General features: G+C 44.3%; 1 protein-coding gene across 1 annotated transcript; it reads left to right on the forward strand.

The window, feature by feature from the left end:
* Positions 1 to 1,831: 1,831 nt before the first annotated feature.
* Positions 1,832 to 11,528, forward strand: RPP21 (ribonuclease P/MRP subunit p21). Its single transcript, XM_063122259.1, has 6 exons — positions 1,832 to 1,915; positions 2,500 to 2,611; positions 5,652 to 5,752; positions 7,184 to 7,266; positions 8,763 to 8,909; positions 10,722 to 11,528. Exons 2-6 carry the CDS (start codon positions 2,564 to 2,566, stop codon positions 10,871 to 10,873), a joined length of 531 nt encoding a protein of 176 aa, XP_062978329.1. The 5' UTR covers positions 1,832 to 1,915; positions 2,500 to 2,563; the 3' UTR covers positions 10,874 to 11,528.
* Positions 11,529 to 12,644: the final 1,116 nt, after the last annotated feature.

The following is a 12,644-nucleotide window of genomic DNA, read 5'->3' on the forward strand; positions in this document are numbered from 1 at the left end:
TAAATAGTGCCCTGGGCGAGGAGTGCCTTTGGTGCCCCTCACACCCTAGTCAGTTTTGCAGGGCCACCCAGATCAGCTTTGCTCGTCCTTCAGCTCAGCATGGTGCTCCCGCTCAGCTCAGCTGGGATCTTCAGTTCAGCCTGGTGTCCCCTTAGGCGGGCTTGCCCCCCCCCCCAGCACCTCTTGATACTCCGCACAGCTGAGCTTGACGGGCCCCCTCAGCCCAGCGCCCTGGACAACCGCTCAGTTCGCCCAGCCCTACGGTTGGCCCTGATAGCAAGGACATTTTCAGAACCGCTGCCACCTGTTTATCAGCCTCTCTGGTTTCTAAGCTCTCTTTTATCAGCATGTGATAACGCTGTGAATGGTAACGGCTGCTGTGTCTCCTGTCTGAAGCAGGCAGACTGAGAATGTCTGCACCGGTGCAGAATTTGGCATTGGGCACACATCCTGCCAATCAGGTTGAGCAATCCAGAAGTCCCCCTCGCGGCATCCACAAAGATCTCCACTCCCTACTCCCTTCAAAACGTATTTTTAATTTTAAAAACATGAAAAATGTTAGGGCATGGACAGGGACCATGGCTGTGAGCAGGTGTAATCCTGCTGCCCCCACGCGCATTCAGATGAATGTCTGAATCATTGCTTGTGTTTATTTGCTTCTATGCACCTTGGCTATTCCTCTCATGTTTATGACAATGCTCAGAGTGCATCTGGACTAGTAGTCCTCCTGTTTTCTTTCTCCTCCATTTTCCTTTTCCCCTCTCCCAGTTGAGGCAAAGGTTTATAATGCATCCAGGCCTTGTTCCTAGCCAGGATTCCAGAGGACCCCATGGCAAGCCAATCCATTTTTGGACTTGTCTGAACCTGGTATGTGCTCCTATGAGAATCTAGATTAAAACTGTCCGGTGTAGCTTTAGGGTGACCATATGAAAAGGAGGACATGGCTCCTGTATCTTTAACTGTAATGTAGAAAAGGGAATTTCAGCAGGTGTCAATTGAAGAGGGTGAAATTCTCTCTTCATCAACACAGTTAAAGCTGCAGAAGCCCTGCCCTCTTTTGTATCTGGTCACTCTACTGTAGCTAATGTAGCTTTAACTGTTGTGATGAAGAGGGAATTTCACCCACTTCAAGTGACACCTGCTGCAATTCCCTTTTCTATATTACTGTTAAAGATACAAGAGCCCTGTCCTCCTTTTCATATGGTCATCCTATTTATTTCCAGAGCGATAGCCATGTAAGTCTATTGCAGCAAGCACAACGAAGTGTCTTGTGGCACCTTCAAAACGAACACATTTATTCTGACAGGACTATCTGATGAAGTGAGCTAAAGTTCACGAACATTTATGACAGAATAGTCTTTAAGTTCGTCTTTAAGATGTCACAAGAATTTGGTTGATTTTGACTCACTTGGAAGTTGCCATTCCGGGCCATTTTCCTTCAGAATGGACTGTTGCCCAGAATGGGTATCAGAACATGGCTTCTGTGGATGTTTTGTGGCTTGTGGCATCCCTGCCATGGAGTCATGTGTGACTAGTGAGTTTGATTGATTTCGCTCATTTGCAAGTGGCCGTTCCGGACCATTCTGTTCTGTTCCGGATGTGTTCTGGGCTTTATGGGGTTAATAAAAAATTTAATGTGCAAGGGTTTTAGTCCTAAAATATTGTTTTCAAGTATTTGTAACATATGCAACTATTTTTTGCATGGTGTTTTTTAAAATAAAGTGGCCGTTCCGGCCCATTGAATTCCATTCCGACTTTTATACTGTCCCGATTGTTTTTACGTCCGTTTAATCGGAACGGGGGGGGGGACTACAATTCCCAGTTGTCTTTGCTGCTGCCAAGCCGGAAGACGATGCATGCCGGCTTCTTCATTACGGAAAGCAGTCTGGTCGGAGAAGCCGTTTGCGCGCGACTGGTAAGTGGCTCCTCTGGATCTTGGATACGGAGTGTTGCTGGATTAATAGCAGCGTGGAAGCCAAGCTAAAATCTGCTGTGGGTCGGTCATGGAGGCCTAGGAGACAACGAAATTCACCCCCAAGGGATAATAGATTAGCGCAGCCTTCCCCTACTTGGTGCCCTCCAGAATATATTACTTTCGCGGTAATATAACCTCCTGGGTTAACGATTGCGTGGTGGTTGGCCTGTGGTGTGATTATTTATATGTGGGCTCTGAATAAATGGAACGTATACTTAAGATCTAGCAAGAAGCCAAAGACCCTGGAGTAGTGTCCCAACCTGGTGCCCTCGAGATGTTTTGGAGGACTACAACTCCCATCAGCCCAGCCAGCATAGTCAGTGGTCAAGGATGCTGGGAGTTGTAGCTCAAAATGTCTGGAAGGCATCAGGTTGGGGTAGGCTGGAGTAGTCCCATGTGATGGATATGTGGGTTAGATTGACATTTGCTGATCACTGATGCCTATTATTATTATTATTATTATTATTATTATTATTATTATTATTATTATTATTATTATTATTATTATGGTTTCCTTCCTGCAGGTTTCCCTTTTGTTCTCTCACCACTATCACTAAAAGTCTTGCATAGATTGTTTTACCACCGGCCATGATAAAGGACAAAGAAGCATTTCAGAGACTCAATTTCCTCTATCAGGTGAGAAGACTGTTTCTTGTGCAGCTGTGATATTCAGTAGGCAGCTTTAGGGTTGGGGGTTGCATGTGACCCTGAAGGGTTTATCTTGTTGACTGTTGCCCCTTTTTCACAAAAGCACACAGAGGTTCCTCTCTCTCTCTCTCTCTCTCTCTCTCTCTCTCTCTCTCTCTCTCTCTCACACACACACACACACACACACACACATGTAAAAGCAGGGGTGGGTGGGTTGATATTTCATTCTTTTTTTAAGGGCCTGATATGTGATAAAGAGAGCTGAATTATCACTATCTGACTTGTGTGTGAAATCTCTCTATAAAAACAGCTTGTAGATGTTTTGGATGCAACAGAGACTAGGAGCAACTAGCTCACTATAGAAAATAATGCCCCCAATGTAGGCGAGTGATACTGTCCATCTGGTTATGCCAACTTATCATCAGTGGCTGCTACTCAGGAGTGAGCCATACCCACTCTGATTGGATCAGATTTCGCTTTCATTTGTGTTCTGAATAGTTACGTCAATCACCAGCTACATTATTTTTGTGTAATTTTTATCCTTCCAAAGCTCAGGGCAGCATCCATGTTTTCCTGCTCTAACCACTACACCACACTATTTCTCTTACATTGCTTGGCCTTTTGGCTTCATTTTGGTTTTTAGAAAAAAAAAATCCTCTCTGTGTATCCATGTGAGTATCGGCCTGTCTGCTTAGGAGCATCAATAATCCTTGTAGCACTTTAAAAAAAATTGTTATTATTTTTTATGACATAAGCTTTTGTGAGTCTGCTTCTTGTAATGTTATCCTTGGTTGGCAGGTCTACACATGGTGAGCATAGAAAGAAAAACATGTAAACCGAGGTTAAATGGTAATGGCATGCAAAATGTACAGTCTGTGACCGTTTAAAGTTTAAAAGTATACAAAAGAAACATAATGACCATTTCCAACTGTAGAGTTGATGATACCACTATGATCTTAGCATAGCTAAGTAAATCAATGTCTGCTAGTCATGATAGCTATGTATTTCCTCCGGTATTGGAGGCAGTATGCCCCTGAATACCAGTTGCTAGGGAACATGAGTGGGAGAGTGCTATTGCGCTGACATCCTACTAGTTGTGGGGTCCTCACAGGCCGCTGCTTGGTCACTATGTGGATGGAATGGCCCTGTTCAGACAATACGCTACACCATGTTGCTTAACCACAAAATGGTTAACCTTAATGCATTCCGTTAACCATGTTGTGGTTAAGCAGCATGGCTTAGTGTGTTATCTGAATGTGGCCAATTATGGACTAGAAAGGCCTTTGGTCTGATCCACCATGGCTCTTTTTATGTTCTCAAATTAATACCTGTAGTGGCACAAAATGCCTGCCTACTTAGATCACTTAATCCTTTTGACACTGTGACTTCTGGCCCATGAAAGCTCATCAATTAGTAGTAAAGGTCATGTCTTAAAGGTCAAGTCAATACGCAAAACAAAATTGGTTTAAGAAAATTAGTGCAATGCAAGGTTCAAATAAAACTACCACCGTGCACACTAAGATGAAATTTAATGAAATAACTGATCCATGCTGTTAAGCATAAAAAGTAATAAACAATAATTTAAATTTTTAATGATTTAACATGTAACATAACATTATACCAGAATAAGAGCTAAACAGTCCACAAACACTAAATGGAAACTACACATGCACGGTGCATAAGTTCTTTGCATGCTGCGCTTTACTGAAAACCTGCTTTGACTGTAGACTTGGTTTATGGATGCTTCAGCTATATCTTAGCAGCTACAAGATTATTATTATTATTATTTATTTATATAGCACCATCAATGTACATGGTGCTGTACAGAGTAAAACAGTAAATAGCAAGACTCTGCCGCATACGGCAAGTCCCTTCTTCTCCTGATGCATCCATAAATTGCCTGACACGGATAAGCTATACAAGAGTTAATGTTTGGTCTGAGTGGAACAATTAAGTTAAGAGAATTTTTCTATGTTTGGGGCTATAATGTTAACAATTCCTTATCCCCCTGACAAAGACCCTTGTGGTTGAAATGCGTATGGGACAGGTGGATGGGTATAGCCTTCATATGACCAGTGCTGGTTTTAACCTATAAAGCCCTACATGGCTTGGGACAGCAATACCTGATGGAACACCTCTCCCGACATGAACCTACCCATACACTGCGCTCAACATCTAAGGTCCTCCTCTGAGTGCCTTCTCTGAGGGAAGCTCAGAGGATTGCAACAAGGGAGAGGGCCTTTTTGGTGGTGCCCCCCCCCCCCCCCCGACTGTGGAATGATCTCCCTGATGAGGCTCGCCAGGCGCCAACATTGTTATCTTTCAGGCACCAGGTCAAGACTTTCCTCTTCCCCCAGGCATTTAAAGGCATTGAATGCTAAGTTTGTTTTTTAAAGGACCCCAGAATTGTTGTTTTAAATGGATGCTGCTGTTTTTATACTGTTGTTTTTATGTCTCTGATGGTTTTTAAATTTTGTATATTTTTAATGTTTACTGTTTTTAGCTTTTGTGAACCGCCCAGAGAGCTACAGCTGTGGGGTGGTATATAAATGTAATTAAATAAATAAAATAAAATAAAATAAATAATAGAAACAAGTGAACTGTGTAGTTTCCATTTAGTGTTTGTGGGTTGTTTAGTTCTTATTCTGGTATAATTTTATGTTACATGTTAAATCATTAAATTTTTAAATTATTATGTGTTTATTATTACTTTTTTTTGCTTAACACTGGATCAGTTACTTCATTATTTTTCTTACTGTGCATAGTGGTAGCTTCATTTGAACCTTGTATTGCACTATTTTTTTTATACCCATGAAAGCGCATGTCATGGAATATTTGGCCTTGTAAGTTACTGCAGGACTCTTTGCTGTTCTTACTACAATAAGGCCTGGAGAGTCCTCTGCAAGACATCATTGTGCAGTGCGGCTATGGGTGTATGCAACGCACAAGGCCTGGGGTGCCTCTGTGGGGATACGATTAGTGCTGGTGAAACTAAGGAGGTTTGACTTCTTTCCATTCCCTACAACAGGCAGCACATTGTGTTCTCGCACAAAACCCAGACAACCAGGAGTTGGCCCGCTTCTACTGCCACACCCAGAACAGCATCAGCCGACGGCTGGTCTTAAGACAGTGAGTGCCAGGTTTGGGGAGTAGGGAGGGTGTTAATGGGGAGAGAGATGCTGTGGTTGCCAGCAGGACAGGACTGTTTCCAAGCTGCTGCTGCTACTGATATGTGTCAAGGTAGAATCATAGAATAGCAGAGTTGGAAGGGGCCTACAAGGCCATCGAGTCCAACCCCCTGCTCAATGCTGGAATCCACCCTAAAGCATCCCTGACAGATGGTGTATATGTTGTGTTTAGGATGGCTTGAAGGCATCTGCCCAGGTGGAAAGAGTTTCACCTCTTGCCTTTATTTATTTATTTATTTATATCCCACCTTTTCTCCTCCAAGGAACCCAAGGCAGTGTACATAATCTCCTCTCTATTTTATCCTCACAACAACAACCCTGTGAGGTGGGTTGGGCTGAGAGTCTGTGACTGGCCCAAAGTAACGCAGTGGGTTTCCATGGCCGAGTGGGGACTAGAACCTAGATCTCCTGACTCCCAGTCCAACACTTTAGCCACTACGCCACACTGGCTCTCACCAGTGCCTTTCCTAGGGTGCTACTGCCAAGAGACAGACATAGTGGGGAGAGCAGCCATAGGGATGAGGGTGCCCTTTCTTGGCTCAGGATATGGGGCTCTGTTAAGACAAGCAGCCTTTTCTGCTGCTTAAGGGTGCTGCTGTTTGCAATGTTGGGTGTGGGTGTTTCCTTGTTTTACTGCGAGTTTGATGCAGAGAGGTATCTTATTGTTAGTCTCTTAATACGAACTGTTGAGTGAATTGCTTAAGGCAAGTATAGTATTACAGTTACTGGATATTAACTGATCTATTAGCATGTCTTCTGCTTGTTCAGTTTTTTCCTATGTTTTATACGAACTGTAATTGATTTAATGTTGTAGTGTAGTGTATTATAATTATGGCTACTGTGTTTGTTTGGTGAACCATTTGAGCATAATGAATTGTGGAAAATGTGGTGTACAAGTGCAGTGATTATGACTAAGGGAGCATAGGGGCTCTACTTTGTAGCTAAGTAAGTTTGGGTCTGGCCCAGGTGGGTGACCACCTGGGAACCTTTGTCCACCACCTTGAGTTCCATGGAATGAAGGATATAAATTTAATTTTAAAAAATACATTGCTCACAGCCCTCATTCCACCTAGTCTGTAATATGGTGGTGGTGATGATACTCTAAGGAAGCCTTCCCCAGCACGTTGCCTTCCCAATCATTTGGGCTATAACTCCCATCAGCCCCACCCAGCATGGCCAATGATCAGGGCTTATGGGAGTTGTATTCCAAGACATCTGGAAGGCACTAGATTGGGGAAGACAGTTGTAAGGAATTATATATATATGAAGAGCTTTGCACACTTGTGCGAAGAGTTGCATGAATACAGAATGCTTCTGTTTGTGCATGTGTCAAACAAGCAATTGCCACTTCTCATCTCTGTTTGCCTTGCAGGGACCCCTCTGTGAAAAGGACCGTCTGTAAATCTTGCTTCTCCCTTCTTGTCCCTGGGGTCAGCTCAACTGTGCGCCAGAGAAGTGAGTCCTTCCCTTCCTCCTTGTTTGCGGTGTTGCATGGATCCTCGTGACAGTGGTTTCTTGCTCTGGAGGGGTCAGTGGGTCTGGCACAATGTCTTTCCCACAATCTATATGGAGCTGAGGGCGGGATGCTTGGAGTTTGGAAGGTTGGAGTGGTACCACAGAGGGATGCTTGGAGTTTCCCTGCTGCCTTGAAAGTCCTCTGGGTGGGGCGATCTATACATATGCCTTGCTGTGAGCCTCGCTAGGGATTATGGTGGTAAATCGGGCCACATTTCCACTCTTAAGTGTAACCTGATCCCTGAGGATGGGGGGTGATGTGCTGCACGGTATGGACTAGATGCCTGAGTTTTTAGGTGGCCTTCCCTTTCCCCCAAGCAGTCAGGCACCTAGGGAAGCCTTTATAGCAGGGGTGCGCAGCCTCCATTTTGCAGCAGCTCTCAGGGGCTGCCTTCCAGGGGTGGGCGGGGCCAACTTTAAGAGGGGCAGGACAAAAATGCTTGCGTATTTTAGCTTCAAGCTCTTTTTGCCAATAAGTAAGCCGTAGGAGAGGCATTTCAAGCTTTTAGAATGTGGGGGAAAACTGCACAACAACTGTGAAACCACCCAACAGTCATCAGAATACTAGAAGCAGCGAAGCAGATTAGTGGGAGATTCAGGACAGAAAAATGGAAGTACTTCTTTATGCAGTGCGTAGTTAAACTATGGAATTCACTCCCAGAAGATGCAGTGATGGCTACCAATTTTGGATGGATTTAAAAGGGGGTTGGATAAATTCCTGGCATAGAAGGGTATCAGTGCCTACTTGTCCTGATGGCTATGTGCTACCAGTATCGGAGGCAGTATGCTTGTGTACACCAATTGCTGGGGAACATGAGTGCTGTTGCACTCATGTCCTGGTTGTGGTCGACAGCTGGTTGGCCACTTTTTGAACAGAGTGCTGCACTAGATGGACCCTCGGTCTGATCCAGCAGGGCTCTTCTTAATGTTCCTATGTAGAGGGACTGGGGCCCGGAGAAGGGGGCATGGCCTTTTGGGGAAACCCGGAGGGCCAAATTGGTTCTGCACCCCGGCATAATATAATCTGTTTCCTTTGGAGGAAGTAGAGACCACTGGAGATGTCAGATTGCATTGCAATATCATCGTTCTTTTCAAGATTGAGCAGGTGTTAACGTGGGGCATGGAAACAAGCACATGGACAGGGAATGCCAGCCTCAAAACCAACCTCAGCACTGCAGAATCCCCCAAACTGCTACTGCGAGCTATATCCATGCTGTTTTTATTCCGCTTTCCTTGCACAGTTCTAGACAGAGACCCCCACGCTGGCAGGCGGTTGTGACTTGCACTTCGCATTGAGGCTGCCATTGTCCTCTGTTAAACACAAGGCCACGTCCACTTTATGGACTTGATTGAACACCATGACAATTACCCTGTTAAGATTTAGTGATCCCTTTCCTGGGTTCCCTGACTCATTCACTCCTCACTTCTCCAACCAGAACGCCGTAATCAGCGGTGGACTGCTGTGCGGTGTCTCAACTGTGGCCTAACCAAGCGTTTCCTCAGCGACCCTGACTATAAGTTGTGGTCGGAGCAACCTGAGGCGTTACTAGAGAACCAGACACCAGCTGGTGAAGGACCAAAAGGTAAGGAAATGTAGCTATGGCTCTCTTGGAAAAGTAAGCAGATACTGGGAGCTTGCTTTCTTCTGAAGTTCTCTCCTAACCCTCTTGTATAAGCTTACAGTCTTTTGCTGTTCTCCATCTCCTAACTGTATTGAGCTTAATTCACTGGAGGTCATTAGAAAGAAGCTGAGAGCAGTTATGGGGTTAGTTCCTAGCTGAAAACTGGGAGGCCTGGGGTCAACGAGATGGCTGTAGGCCAGTCAGTGGTGCCCTCATGGCAGGACTTCGGGGCAGAGGTCAGGGCCCACTCGACAGATTGAGAAGCCCAAGGCTCCACTCCGCACGTTGCAAATGAGTCCTCAAATGCAGCAGGACTGGCTTGCTGCATTTTGAAGAAATTGAAATGCAGCAAGGAACACATCACCATCTGAAGAAGGAGGAGCCTTTTAAAATCATGGAGTCCAGAGTCTGTAATTAGCAAACTGCACCACAGGCCAGTTGAATGAAGAGGACATACAAGGGTTGTTGTTGTTGTTGTGACAATAAAGCTCTTGAGAGTTGGAGTCCAACATCATGAGGAGGCTACTGGTTTCCCACCTGTGTTGTACAAAGAAAAAATAGAGGCTATCAGAGTGTTCCTGTGCATCTACAGCAGAGTGGAGAAAATTTGATTTTTTAAAATCAAATTTATTTGATTTAAATCTGATTTTTATCTATATCTGATTTTTTTATTTAAATATTTTTTTAAAAAACCTCGTAAATAAAATACTAAACTTCTCTCCAACTTAAAAAAAACAACATGGTTACAATTCCATCTCATCATAAACATGCTAAACGTACACTTACAGTCTCATAAAATGAAGTTCCCTGCTACTCAAAGGTGAGTATTAATTTCATTGTTTATCTCATGAAGATGTCTCCGCCCAGCCGAACTACCAGCTCTTGCTTCTTGGAAGCTCTGGGCTTTCAGTTTCTCTTCCTAACGTCACATGTGCAAATTCGCAGGCTATATAGGATTGTTGCTTTGTGCTTATGTAGTGGTGAAGTTGGGCCAAGCAAGACAGAGAAGTTAAATTAAAGCAGAAAGACATTATAGGAGGGTGGATTAAAAATGATGCTTGATTCCTATAAGTTGTGGGTTGTTGGGTGGGTACGAAGCTATCCCTGCTGCATGCCAGGTTCAGACAACGCGCGCTACATTGCAAGGAATTATGCAAAAGTCACGATGGCTTCTCCCTACAGGATCGTCCAAACCCAGTCAAAGAAATTCAAAGCCTGCTTGTCAGAATGAAACAGTGGAAATAATACTCCATTTAGTTGTAAATTAACATGGCTTAGTGTTCAGATTTGCACCATTGTTCAGGAAATATATTAAAAAGTTTCAGTGAGAAACTTGATTTAAGTGAGTGTTTTAAATCTATCTTTTTTTCCTTGCTGATTTAAATTACTGATTTAAATTTACTTGATTTAAATCGGTTCAGCCTGATCTACAGACCTTGTGGATATCAGATATCCCTAGTCCTAATTCTAATAGTCAAATTGGGCTGGAAATTTACTAGGGAAAGGGCTTGAATTAGAAGGCTACAATAAGGAGCATGTTGAGTATTTCCATTCAAAAAGGAAAGAGTAGGGGTGATTTCCACAGATCAGGAGTGGCAGCAGGGGAGAGGGGCAGTTGTCAAGATGTGCAGCCATTTTGAAAATCTGGAGGAACCAAAGTTGGGAGCAGGTTTGTTCAGTGGGGAAAGGCTGGTGCAGAGATTATAGCTGCAGAAATCATTTTTAGGAGGAGGCCTCAATCACAGGCCACTTTTTCCTTGTGTTGCACTGCAGGCCAGATGCCCAGCTCAATTCAACGGCCGCCCAAGGTCTCCCTAACGGAAAAGGCAACAGCCCCGGATTCCACCCCTTGCAGCCATCCTTCCTCTGAGAAGACCCCTGTGGGTGCCAAATCTAAAGGACAGAAAGGACCAAGTGAGAAGTGACCCTTTCCTTGGGAACAGGATCTATCTTCCAAATTAGGCAAGCAGCTGTGGATTGGTAGCAAATCTGGGGAGGCGTGGGGTAGCCCTGAATTGGAGCAGAGAAACGAATGCGGCCAGCAAGATAACTTGTTGCGGAAAGAAGACCGTGGACTCCTGTTTGCATGCAAAATCCCAGTTAGCGACTTGGAGGACTGGGATGGATGGCTCAGACCAGATGAGTTTGAGGATAAAGGTCCTCTTGTATAGGGCACCCAGTTGTGAGGTGGGAAGGGTGGGTGTTGTCCTCTCTTACAGCCCACAGAGGCCTGGTGAGGAGGCTTCACTCATCACCACTGCCTGTGTCCCCTTTCTCCCGCCGTCTCCATAGTTAGAAATCCCTTCACACTCTGTTCCTTATTTGTGCCCACAAGTATTGCTTCCTTCCAGGTGGCACTCACTGCCTGGATTTTGCCAATTGAGACATCAGTTTGGGAGGTGGGTGGGTATGCAGCTAGGTAAGTCCCATGTCCAGAGGACTGGGGATGCTGATGCCAGGAGATTTGGGTGAACGCTTGAGGGGAAGGAATGTGAGGGAGGGATAGCTCCAACCCAACTTCACTCTTGTATAGGAGAAAGCTGTGTGAAGAACAGGAAATAAAATTTTGTTTCACAAAGAGTATTTGTATTGTCATCTCTAGATGTTTGATTCAGTTTGCCCTTCCCCTGTTAGCAGAGTGGTTCGTGCTCTTCGCTCCTCTGATGCCATGTTTCTCACCTGCCCAAGGGTCTCTACTTCCCTTGCTCGGCTTCGTCCATTTTCTTCGGCTGCCCCTTATGCCTGGAACGCTCTTCCAGAACATTTGCGAACTACAAGTTCAACCGCAGCTTTTAAAGCTCAGCTAAAAACTTTTCTTTTCCCTAAAGCTTTTAAAACTTGATTTTGCTCTGACTTTTATACTCCCTTTGCACTCTCTTCCCCTCCTTATTGTTTTATTATGATTTTATTAGAATGTAAGCCTATGCGGCAGGGTCTTGCTATTTATTGTTTTACTCTGTACAGCACCATGTACATTGATGGTGCTATATAAATTAATAATAATAATAATAATAATAATAATAATAATAATAATAATAATATGCGCTCTGGGTCAAATGTATAAGATGCCACCGCCTGGCATCTGGCCCAACGCTTCGTTGGGAGGTACAAGACACCGTCAAACATGGCACCTCATGCCAATAGCACCCGTACATACAAACGTCAAGTGAAGCGTTCTCCACGAGCTAGCGTAGCAGTGCATTCATCCCAATTGATGATCTTTGGGGAGTCCTCAAAATTCTCCAGTAGTGAAACTCCAAGGTTAGTAGTTGCCTCTTTCCTTTCACAGCAGGACCACAAACTGCTTTGCCTGTGAGAATGTCGGGGGGGGGGGGGGGAGAGGAGAGGGCCTCTGAGTATGTAAACAGCACCTTAAGGGCAAATAGCTGGCAAGGGGATTTTTCATGGAAAACTGCTGAGAGACCCTGATCCACAACAGGGTCCACACCACAACTTTTCCTTCAAAATAAGTCAGTTTTAGCACACTCTTTTGTTTTTATTTCATTTCAGTGCTGCGCAGTCACCGAAGCTCTCTGGGCGATTTGCAACAACTCCTAAGACAATAAAATATAACGTTCAAAACACACCATGAAAAATTAAATAGCCAAAATTTAAAATAATTTTTGGTAGCTAAAAACAGTCTCAATAAAATACTAGACCTGTTTAGATGACTGTCATAAATTTGTTTATTTATTT

This window comes from Elgaria multicarinata, chromosome 3 (assembly GCF_023053635.1).
Source record: "Elgaria multicarinata webbii isolate HBS135686 ecotype San Diego chromosome 3, rElgMul1.1.pri, whole genome shotgun sequence".
NCBI classification, from domain to species: domain Eukaryota; kingdom Metazoa; phylum Chordata; class Lepidosauria; order Squamata; family Anguidae; genus Elgaria; species Elgaria multicarinata.

Excerpts from the sequence above, each read along its gene's own strand:
- RPP21 (XM_063122259.1), top strand. The coding sequence starts at position 2,564 with ATGATAAAGGACAAAGAAGCATTTCAGAGACTCAATTTCCTCTATCAG. Across the intron at positions 2,612-5,651 it reads GACTCAATTTCCTCTATCAG|GCAGCACATTGTGTTCTCGC; the intron begins GTGAGAAGACTG and ends TCCCTACAACAG. Across the intron at positions 7,267-8,762 it reads CTCAACTGTGCGCCAGAGAA|AACGCCGTAATCAGCGGTGG; the intron begins GTGAGTCCTTCC and ends TTCTCCAACCAG.